Raw genomic sequence first — 10,615 nt, forward strand, 5'->3', positions numbered from 1 at the left:
GTCCTGTGACCTGCTGGGGCTTGTGTTCCAGTGGGGGAAACAAAGGTTAATCATGTAACCAACCACACAGCTACGTGGCTGCCAGCTGTGATGTGCGGCGCAAACACCACAGAAAGGATTTGGTGTATGCTCCTAGCAAGGGACTCGGCCTAACCTCGGTGGGGCCAGAAGTCCATGTTGAGTGTTTCCAGTCAGCCATTTTGTACTTGGGTGGTTGTTTAGTTTTTGTTTTTGAGCCAAAGTATAGGCATTTTAAAACTGTTCTTTTAAACTTCCTCTCAAGCTCGGGTCCTTGTTGCTGGTTTTCAGGGGGGTATTTAACACCCAATGTATTAGCTATTCCTGTTTGCTTAGTGTGTAACCTGCGGGTTTGATACATGCACCTTCTGAGAGTTTGTCCAAATCGTTGTCCTCAGTTCCTCCTAATTTACAATGGTTTTCCAGTCCCGTTGACCACTACCAAGGACCTCTGTCTAGGAAGACTTAGAATCTATTCGTCTCCATTCCTCAGTGATGAACAGCATTGTTTTTGGGGATTTATTTCTTCCTTGATTAGCCATTAAAATATTCAGAATATCTACCACCTGCAAGGTCTTCCACAATCTTGGGTGTATATTCAGTTTTGACCAAGAATTTAATTGACTAAAGGTGTTCTCTTCATCCATGTCTGTCTCAAGCTTCGCATCTCTCTGGTTCACATTTGTTCAACCATTCTCTTTAGAAGAAATGATGGAATCAAATTAGTATTGATTCACCCACTTCCCTACCTGTCCCTCAAAGCTGCATGTCACTACTCCTAGGAAACCACTTTTCTCTGTCTCCTTGTATCTTAAGGAGGACAGAAGTGAGAGCAGATCGTGTGACAGGTCGGAAGTGTGCCCTGACCCAAGGTGTAAGGTGCACAGGATGAGAGAGTCCTCTGGAACTATGGAAATCCTTCTGTCCCTGGAGGAAGGGTACTGGGCGAGGCGTCACCTTGCTACCACATTTTAGAGGTATGCTCCAGGGACCATTCCTGAAGCTCCCCGGGGGTCAGGACCAGGGCCTTTAGATCCTGTGCATGATGTGAACACAGTCTGTGGAACCTGGTTCAGATCTCAGCCCAGATTCCTTAAAAACAATTGCAACCAGGAGTTCCCCGATCCATCTGCTCTCTGGACTTGCCTCCCTGGACGCAAGGGATCATAAATGGGGCTTCCTCAGTTTAAGGAGGAAGAAGCTTGGTCTCAGGAGATAAATGTCCCACGAGCCCTGGGTGGTAATCCTAGGCCAGATGTGCCAAGGGGAGAGTGGTGTTCCAGGCCAGATGTGGAGTTGGGGGTGTGCCCAGTCTCTCCAGATTCTCAGGTCTCTGCTTGACAGTGTCCTCCCTTTGCTCCACACTCAGATTGGAATCTGCAGCGCTGTAAAAACCCAAGAGCTTCTACCCCTGGGTTCCCCGGGACTCCATTGAGAGCCTCCGCAGCTGGCAGCCAGGGGTTTCAAAGGTCACCCCAGCTGGGTGGATTAAAACAACAGATCTCCCTGACCGGGTAAAGCTGGCTGCCCAGCGGAAGGCAAGTTGCATTGCAACATCTGCGAGCAAAGTCAAACGCCCGTTAACTTTTTCAGTCTGGCCCTGGGCTCTGTGGCGTCCATCTCTCCTTCCCTTTCTTCTTTCTTGGCGGACCTTGGACAGGAATCTCTGCAGTGCAGTGGTAAAGCGTGGCTGCCCCAGCGTCCTGACTCATGTGAGAGCTGCCCCAGGGGAAGAGGCCACGGTAAGGCATGGTCCGTTCTCCAGTGTGTGTTCCTGCCCCACTGTGTGCTCCCATGGGTCACAGCACATCAGCCTGGCACAGCCCACAGCTGAGGAGCGGTCGGCTCAGGGATTAGGAGCGATTAGGGAAATTGTCAGGATTTGAGTGCACTGCAGAGGATTAAGGGGTCGACAGCAGAACTGTCATTGCTGGGGTATTTGCATCTGGGTGGTTTTACTGCCTCTGATGTGTGCTGTGGCTGGTCGGTGCACTGCCGACAGGTAGGCTTCCAGTGCAGGACCTGCGGGGAACCCTTCCCTGTAGAGAAGGCAGGGTATATGCAGGATGCCCTGCTGCCAGGTCATTTAAAATGTATGCACTTTGAATAGGAAAGGTTTCTATAAACTTGTTCTGCCGTAATTTGATCTCTGAGTTTTAACTTTTTTTTTTCTGAGTCTTTTTGCCTCAGAGTTGCACTCTGTTTTGGCCATAGTTGAAAGTGTTCCTTTCTGGGTTCAAGAGACAATTTAAAGTGCTTTTGATCAAATTAAAGTCAAATTAACTTAGTGCTGCTTTGACTGATTAATATATTCTGTTACTTGTGGAAACCTTATTTGGAGGTGAGCTTTGCCACAAGCTGAGAGTGTGTGTGTGTGTGTGTGTGTGTGTGTTGGGGGTAGGGGGGCTGCTTCCAGCTCTCAGACCACTGTTCTTTTTGACCCTCCCCCTCCATTTTTCTCTCTTCTTACTTTTCTATCCTTTGATCTGGGTGTAATTGGTACTGAACAAAACCCCCTAGTTGGTATGTTTGATTCCAGCCACTGAGTACTGCTCTGCTGTTAGAGAAAATATTGCAGAAGTTACCCAGGCCTCTGGTGTTCTTGGTGGGAATGTGGTCACCAGGCTGGGAGAGGGATTAGAAGGGAACAAGGATGGTTTGATTTTTTTTTTTTGATAGAGCATTCCAAATATGTCAGTAACTATTAATTGGCAGTGTGGACGGAATCTGTTTATTCTGCTGATGGCAGTGGGCGGGGCGATGGGCTGAGCGGAGCTGTTTGGTGTGTCTGGCCCGCCTGGGACTGGGCTCTGGTCCTGCTTGCATGATAGTTAAGTGTCTGTCCCCCACAGACACCTCGCAGCGGACTGGATGTCTTCTGGTGGTATGGACTTGCCTGTTCTGTTTCTAACCATAAAGCCAGACCTCCCTTAGTGTTGGGTGACTTCTGTCTTCTGTGTGCTTGAGGCCAAGGAGTTTCCTTTTGATGATAGTGTCTGGGGCCTTCGGGAGGTTTTAGATGGACCTCAGAAGGTCTTAGATCAAGAGGATTTGTAAAGAGGGTCATGAGCCTGATGTCACCACTCCTAGTTTCCAGCTCCCCAGAAAGCAGGGGTGGAAGAGCCCTGTGTCCTCCCAAACCAGGCCTGAGAGTAGAAGGGGAGGCCGCACGTTCCCTGCCTCCCAGCCCTTTTTCTCTCTGTAACTCCTAATAGTCTCCTCTTCAGTAGCCTCTGCCTACTGCATCTCTTTTTACTGGGAATAGCAAGAAATGCCTCATCTGGGTCTTGGGGCCTCCGGGAAGCCCACAGGCTATGACTGCAGTCACACTTCGGTTTGATTCCCAGTTCATAGCTATGAGATGCTGGACGAGTGTAATTGGCTTTCTGAGCCCCAGTGTCCTCATTTGTACAAGGAGCATCATCAGAACTGCCTTGCGAGGACTGCAGAACTGAGTGAGATTAGTGCCCAGCACTCTGTCAGGGGCACACACCCTGCCTATTGAAAAACGGTGCTGCGAGAATGGACACAACAGTCCTTCCCCACCTTTGCACGGAGTTCTGCCATCTGCCTCTTTCCAGTGTTCTGCAGCAATCCCACTCACCTCCCCTTGCGCTGAACATACTCGAGCTGGCCTGGGCATCTTGCTGTCCTTGGTGAAAGGGTCTGTGTCCTGCAGGGTGGGGAAACTGGTTTCCTTTGGGAGCTGGATGATGATGTTGAGAGCTACCACTTACTGAATCACTTTTACGCTGTACTATGTGTTTTTTATACACTCATTCAAATCCTCCCTTCAGCCTTGTGAGGTTGATATTATCATTCCCATTTTACAGAAGAGGAGACCAAGGCCAAGAGAGTTGCAGTACCTTGCCCAGCTCACAGCTAGAGAGTAGCAGTGCCCCTGGATTTATGGCAGGGTCTGACCCGCATGATACCTGCCCCCATCTCCACCCCACCCCTGGTGCTGGCAGCACAGAGTGTATCTGTCACCTCACATCAGTGACAGTGGAGGAGGGCAGAGGGAGCAGTATGTCCTCTGGGGTATGGTCCTAGGTAGCTCTGCAGGCTATAAGAACCCCATTCCTTCCCTACCCATGTTACCACATTCATCACACACACACGCAACTGTTCATTGCAGTATCCCTAGCACCTAGCTTGTCACGTCGTAGATGTTCAAGAAATATATTTTAATTGAGTGAATGAGTATATCCTGATTCTTGCCATGAAAATTATTACTTTGAAATGGTCCTCCAAACACAGCCACCAACACAATTATAGAAATATGGCAACGTGCTAATTGTTGGATCTAGGTGATGGGTGATTGAGATGCTCATTTTATCATTCTTTCTACTTTTCTGTGTGTTTGAAATTTTCCATAATAAAACTTACTTTTAATTTAAAGTTTCTATATTATTAAATTCCTATCATTATTTTCCTTGTAAGAATGCACTCATATAACTAACTGCCTGATATTTCATTGTACTTAACCAATTCTCACTGTTAGATATTTAACTGGTGTTTTTTTTTTCTATTTCTATTTAACTGGATTATTTTCCTATTTCTTTTGTTATAAATAATGTGATTAGCATTTTTATATATAAATTTGGGGTTGCATCTCTGATTGTTTCCCAATCATACATCTCTAAATGTTGGATGACTGGGAAAAGAGATAGACATTTTATTCAGAATCTTTTTGCCAAATTGCTTTCCAGAAATATTGTTCCAATTTATGTTCCCTGGGTGGGTTGAGTGTACCCACCTCCCCACAGTCTCACCAGCATTGTATGTTATCTTTCTTCGCAAGTGTCAACTGGGTTAGTTTTTTAAGATAATAGTTCATTCTTAAGTTGCACTCTTGGGTTTTTGTGGCTAGGCAGTGTCCATTTGTTTAGTGGTCTTCTATCTTCTGTGAACCAACCATCCAAGGCAGCGGTTCTCAACCAGTGGGTCGCGACCCCTTTGGGGGTCGAACGACCCTTTCACAGGGGTCGCCTAAGACCATTGGAAAACAAAAAGATATTTACATGACGATTCATAACAGTAGCAAAATTACAGTTATAGAGTAGCAATGAAAATAATTTTATGGTTGGGGGTCACCACAACATGAGGAACTGTACTAAGGGGTCGCGGCATTAGGAAGGTTGAGAACCGCTGATCCAAGGCATAGCCTCTGCCCATTTATTGTTGGACTGTTTTCTTTTTATATGTAAATTGTCCTACTCCTTTGTTTTTGTTACAAACATTTTATCCCAGATGATCATCCATCTTTTAATGTTTTTAATGGTATGTACTGACATAGAGAAAATCTTCATTTTTATTTATGTGGTAGCAGCTCTCACTTTCTCCCGTTACCCCAACCTCATGCCCCCTTCCCACCAGCCAATTATGACTGCTTATAGGAGGTGAGAGGGCCCAGTGATTAAGAATAGGGGCTCTGGTGCCAGATGCCAGGTTCCGATGCCAGCTCTGCCCCCTACTAAATGCCATCACCTTGAGCAAATGTCTTAATCTCACTGCACCTTGGTTTCTAATCCATAAAATGGAGATGATGTGATTATCTGTCTGATAGTGTTGTGTGGGGCAAATGAGCTGTTGCTTAGAATAGTTCCTGGCGTATAGTAAGGGCTATATAAGATTTGCTTTCATTGTTACCTAATGCACTGAACCTGAGTCTTATCATTTGGAAAGGATTTTGTTTGCAAAGCTAATACCTTATCAGTGAAAGAGAAAGCTGGATTTGTCAAGCAGGGATGTGCCCTGTTACAAACAGATCTAGGTGTTTGTTACTTTAAGTTGAACTTCAAACTATTATCTCCATTTTATTTTTGTTAGATGTCATTACTTTTAAACAAACTAACTACATGCCCTGCATACCACTGTTCATTTGTGTCAGCTTACCCAACTCACAGAGTAGGATTTAAGTGTATGACTGAAGATCCCAAGAAAGTGAACAGAAAAATAAATACTGTTCCTCTTCAGCTTAGCAGATGTTTGTCGCACGCCTGCACTAGTCCAGCCACCATGGATTCTGTAGAGAATAAGATGTGGTCCCCAACCTGGAGCCGTCCCAGCCCGGGAAGGCTTCCACCTGGACTTAGAACCTGGAACAGGGATACTTAGGATGTATTCTAGGTGGTGGCTGTGGGTGTTCAAGGACCTTGGCTGGGATCTGACCACTCAGCTTCTCTCAACTGATGCCTGTCTTCCCATTCTGGTCCTCCAGCCTTTCCTGTGGATTTTGGGAGCTCCCTCCACCCACCACCCCCCATTTTTCTAACAGATCCCTTCTCCATTTATGAGAGCCAGAGTCAGTTTCTGTAGTTTGCAACCAAGAACTCAGCTTCATACCTGTTGCTCACTCCACTTCGGGAATCAATCCTAAGCAAGTCGCTTTGTTCCAGCCAACCTTGCCAGCCCCCATCGACATCTTCTCTAGTCCTAATTCGGCCTCGGACCAGGAGTCAGGAACCCGAGGTGTTCTTGCCAGTGATGCCAAGAACTCTTTGGGGAAGTAACTTCCCCTTTCTGGGCCACAGTTATACATGGAGGAGTTAGCCCAGATAATCTTAAAACACCCTCTTCTCTAACGTTCTGTGACCTTTGAAGCTTTTCACAATCTAGTTCCCGGAAGTGGAACGTCCTCCCTAGCCTTGCCACCTTCCCTTCGTCCAACCACACACACGCTCACCTCGCCCGGGATCCTTGCTGTGTCGACCCCAAACTACTTTCTTTCTTGGCGGAGGGATCCCATTTTTCTTTGACCTGTGAGCTCTCATAGTTCAAGCAAAAGCGGCGTTTGCTTCCTACCACAGTGCCTCATGTAGATATTGATTCTGACTGGTCAGTGGCTAATGAATACTGATTTTAGATACCCATTGTAAAAACCCTGAGGACGGTTTGGTTTCTCTGTTCTTGCCCCAGCTGCCCCTTTCCTAGAAGGTCTCCAGGAGGTCTGGGGGAGGCTGGGGCGTGGTCCTGGGAGGTGGCGTCTGGGGCTGGCTGGGCCTCACCCCGGCAGCCTTGCTGTGGAGAACACAGAGCCTCTCGTTCTCAGAGAGGAGCTTCAGGTGGACCCTGATCTGATGGGGCACTTACTCCCTGTAAAACCCACACCACAGGGACCCAGCCCGCACGGCTGGGCCCGCTGCCGCCTGGCGGGAAACAGGGCTGGACTGTTCATCTCATCTGACCCTGCCTTCCTCTCTGTTCACAGACCATGGGGGATGTGAAGCTGGCTGCCTCGACACACGTTTCTAAAGCCTCCCTCAGTGTGGATCACTCGAAAGTCGGCTCCATGCCCCTGACCGAGGCCCCTGCTTTCATTTTGCCCCCTCGGAACCTCTGCATCAGAGAAGGAACCACCGCCAAGTTTGAAGGGCGGGTAAGAAGCTGGCTGGGTGGGAAGCTTGGGGGAGGTGGGAGGGGTCCTTGCTCTTTCTCGAACCTCTTCTTCAGCAGAATGGATCTGGCAGAGGACCTGGTTTGTTTGGGACCCACATGTGAAGTGAATATATACCATTTGCCCTATTTCTCTTGTTTATGATTGACTCTGGTCTGTGGTGGAGAGCTTGGGGGTGGGGAGGGACACAGATATTTTGCTGTTAATGTAGATCTTGTCTGGGTATGTGCTACCTGATGATAGGAGGAGAAGTCGTGGGCTGGTGACAGGAAGCATGCAGCTTGGGTTTAAATATGTGCCCTCAAATATGGATAATTGAGAACTGACTACAATTTTTCTTTCACTCCCTCCCTGGAAGGAGTGTTTAGTTGACTAACCCCCTCGTGTATCCACTTGGTACATCCAGAGTGGTGGGATTAGATATCGGACCCTTTATCAGCTCTGTCACCTTTTGCCAATGAACATTGCTCCTTGCCCTTACTGGGTCTCCATTTCCTCTTCTGCAAATGTGCATGATAATTCCTTGTCCACCTTGTACTAGAAATGAGGAGAAGATGGGAACATTGCAGAATGAAAGCTATCAGAATACCTGTTGTTATGCCCAGTCGGAGAGACTTTCAGTAGGCTGCTGGCTCAGGCCACCAGGAAGTCAAATTGTCCAGTTGACATGGAGATGCATGTGGAAGTGGGGAGTGCAGGTAATATTCTCCCTGGGATTAAACATGGGGTATGTACCCCAGGAAATGCTTTAGAAGCTAGAGGGCTTTGGTCCGAGCAAAATACAGCTGAGATGATGAGGAATTCTTAGGTTGCACTATGAATCTACAGTTGACCCTTGCACAACACAGGTTTGAACTGCACAGGTCCACTCATACGTGGATTTTTTTCAATAAGGGTACAATCAACCCTTCTTGTCCTCGGATTTCACATCTGTTGATTCAGCTAACCACTGATTGGAAAGATTATTTTTGATCTGCAGTTGGGACTCTACAGATATGGAGAGCTGAATTAAATTATACGCATATGTGGGTTTTCAGCCTTTTGGGGGTTCAGAGCCGGCCGAGTGGCTCCATTGGTTAAGAGCTTGCTCAAGAGTGCAAGCTCTGAGCAACAGTGGTTCAATTCCTGGCCCGAGCTGAGCTGCCAACAGGTGGCAGGATGGCTCAGCTGAAAAACAAACAAACAAACAAACAAAAAAACCTTTCGGGGGTTGGTGCCCCTAACCCCTGCGTTGTTCAAGGGTCAACTAGATGATTCAAGAGCAGGCCCCTGAAAGCTTGTAGAAGGAGGAGGTTGATCACATCACTCTTCCGGGATGACGCTGGGCGTTGCCTTTAAGGGCCCAGGTCTGGCTGGGTGGTCATCTGGAGCGTGTGCAGGGGGTGCTGCTTTGAACATGGCCCGAAGCTGCACTGCACTGTGTGCTCTGCACAGGCCTGTCTAGTTAAGACCGTTTGCTGGTGGATGTAACATAACAGTCTTTGTCATATCTTTTACTTGAAGAAGATTGAGGAGAATGTTGGTGATGCTGCTTAGGGGTCTGTTTCTTCTCTCTGGGCACTACCAGGATGAGGGTTCTTTTCTGTTACCCTGACAGTGATCTCCCCACATCCCGATATCCCCACAACTGGCAGGAAAGAAGCAACAGGAAGAATCCCTGGGAGGTTAGAAATGGCTTAGGCAGCCATAAAAAGGAATGAAATGCTGGTACATGCTACATGGATGAACACTGAAAACAGCATGCTAGCTGAAAGAAGCCAGACACAAAAAGCCACATGTTGAATGATTCCATGGCTATGAAATGCCCAGAACAGGCAAGCCTATGGAGATAGAAGGTAGATTACTGGCTGTCGGGGGCTAGGGAGGAAGAATGGAGTGACTGCTAATCTGTACAGGGTTTCTTTTGGGGACAATGATGGTTGCACAACTTTGTGAATACATTATCAAACACTGAATGTACACTTAAAAATAAAAAAATTGAAATGAACTTAAAAAAAAAAAGATTAGCAAAACTGATCTCATCTCTATAACCGCCCTCCGGCTCTCTGCCTCTGAGGGATGAATTTCGTCCTTAAATTCAGACAGACGTGAAGAGGAGGAGATGACCTTGCTTCCTGACAGCGTGATGATGGCCTTGCTTCCTTTGCTGACTTCGGAGGTCACCAAGGAGCTGTGCCTTTGAGTGACTTTGATTTGGGATTTTGAAGATGAGCACTGGCCCAGGAGTCAGCTCCCTAGAATTCTTTATTGCTCGTTGTTCTCCCCTTGGCAAGTCATACCTTCTAAAGACTTAGGTCTCCTTTTCCGAGAAGAAACAACTAGTTGTTTCTATATTTCTGGCTACAGGGATGTGAAAAGAAAAACGAGTTGAAGAAGAAAATGGTAAAGCACTTTGGAACGTTAAAAAGTGTAGCAATACAGTAGTTTTTTAATGAGATGAAATTCCCATAACATAAATGTAACCATCTTAAAGAGTTTGCATTTGATGCATTTCTAATGTTGACTGCAGTATTCGTAAAATATAGCATTCTCTGTGAAAATTTTATTTTGCTTATATTGATGAAATAGTTGACTTTGAATGTTGCATGTGGACTAAAAATGTGATCCTAAAAAGGCAGCCTCCAAGCTACTTTACCACTGACCACCTGCCTGGAATTAACCCGGAACAACACCTCGACAGCATGCTGGTGGAGAGTGGACACAGCAGGAAGACTATTCCAGAGAGACGTTGGAGGGAGTGTCACGCTCCATCTGCAGAATTGCAGAGGGAAACGCAGAGGGAGAGGCTGTCATAGAAAGTGCTCTGTAAACTAGCACTTTAAATAAACGAGTATATATTGTTACTGTAGCGGAGGACACAGAGGGACGTTTTGCATCGGGGTGAGGCCACCTCAAATGATTCCAGGATGAGGAAGCTAGCTGTTTTTATACCAGAGATGAAGTTCATCAGAAGTGTTCCTGACCTGGTGCCCTCAGAGAAGGGAAAGGGAAGGTAGTGTTAACCTGAAGAGACACAGACTATGACCGGGAGGTGCTAGTGATAAAAGACTGAGCTCCCAAGGGGTCATCCACTGAGCACGGTCAGTGGTTCTCTGCCTCCAATGTACGTTAACCTTCACTGCTGTGGCCACTTAATTCTGCCTGCCATGCCCATTTCCTGTTTGTGCTTATTGTTAGGTCAAGAGCTTAATGAACCTC

At 47.0% G+C, this 10,615-nt stretch overlaps 1 protein-coding gene across 1 annotated transcript in view; it reads left to right on the forward strand.

Moving 5' to 3' along the window:
- Nucleotides 1-1,551: 1,551 nt before the first annotated feature.
- The window catches only part of LOC109387190 (myosin light chain kinase, smooth muscle-like), a 75,771-nt gene continuing 66,707 nt past the window's right edge, over nt 1,552-10,615 (forward strand). The window contains exons 1-2 of the mRNA XM_019650938.1: nt 1,552-1,760; nt 7,232-7,399. Coding sequence (XP_019506483.1) covers nt 7,235-7,399 — 165 coding nt within the window. The 5' untranslated portion in view covers nt 1,552-1,760; nt 7,232-7,234. The remainder of the gene's footprint in view (nt 1,761-7,231; nt 7,400-10,615) is intronic.

This window comes from Hipposideros armiger, unplaced genomic scaffold, assembly GCF_001890085.2.
Source record: "Hipposideros armiger isolate ML-2016 unplaced genomic scaffold, ASM189008v1 scaffold_8, whole genome shotgun sequence".
NCBI classification, from domain to species: Eukaryota; Metazoa; Chordata; class Mammalia; order Chiroptera; family Hipposideridae; genus Hipposideros; species Hipposideros armiger.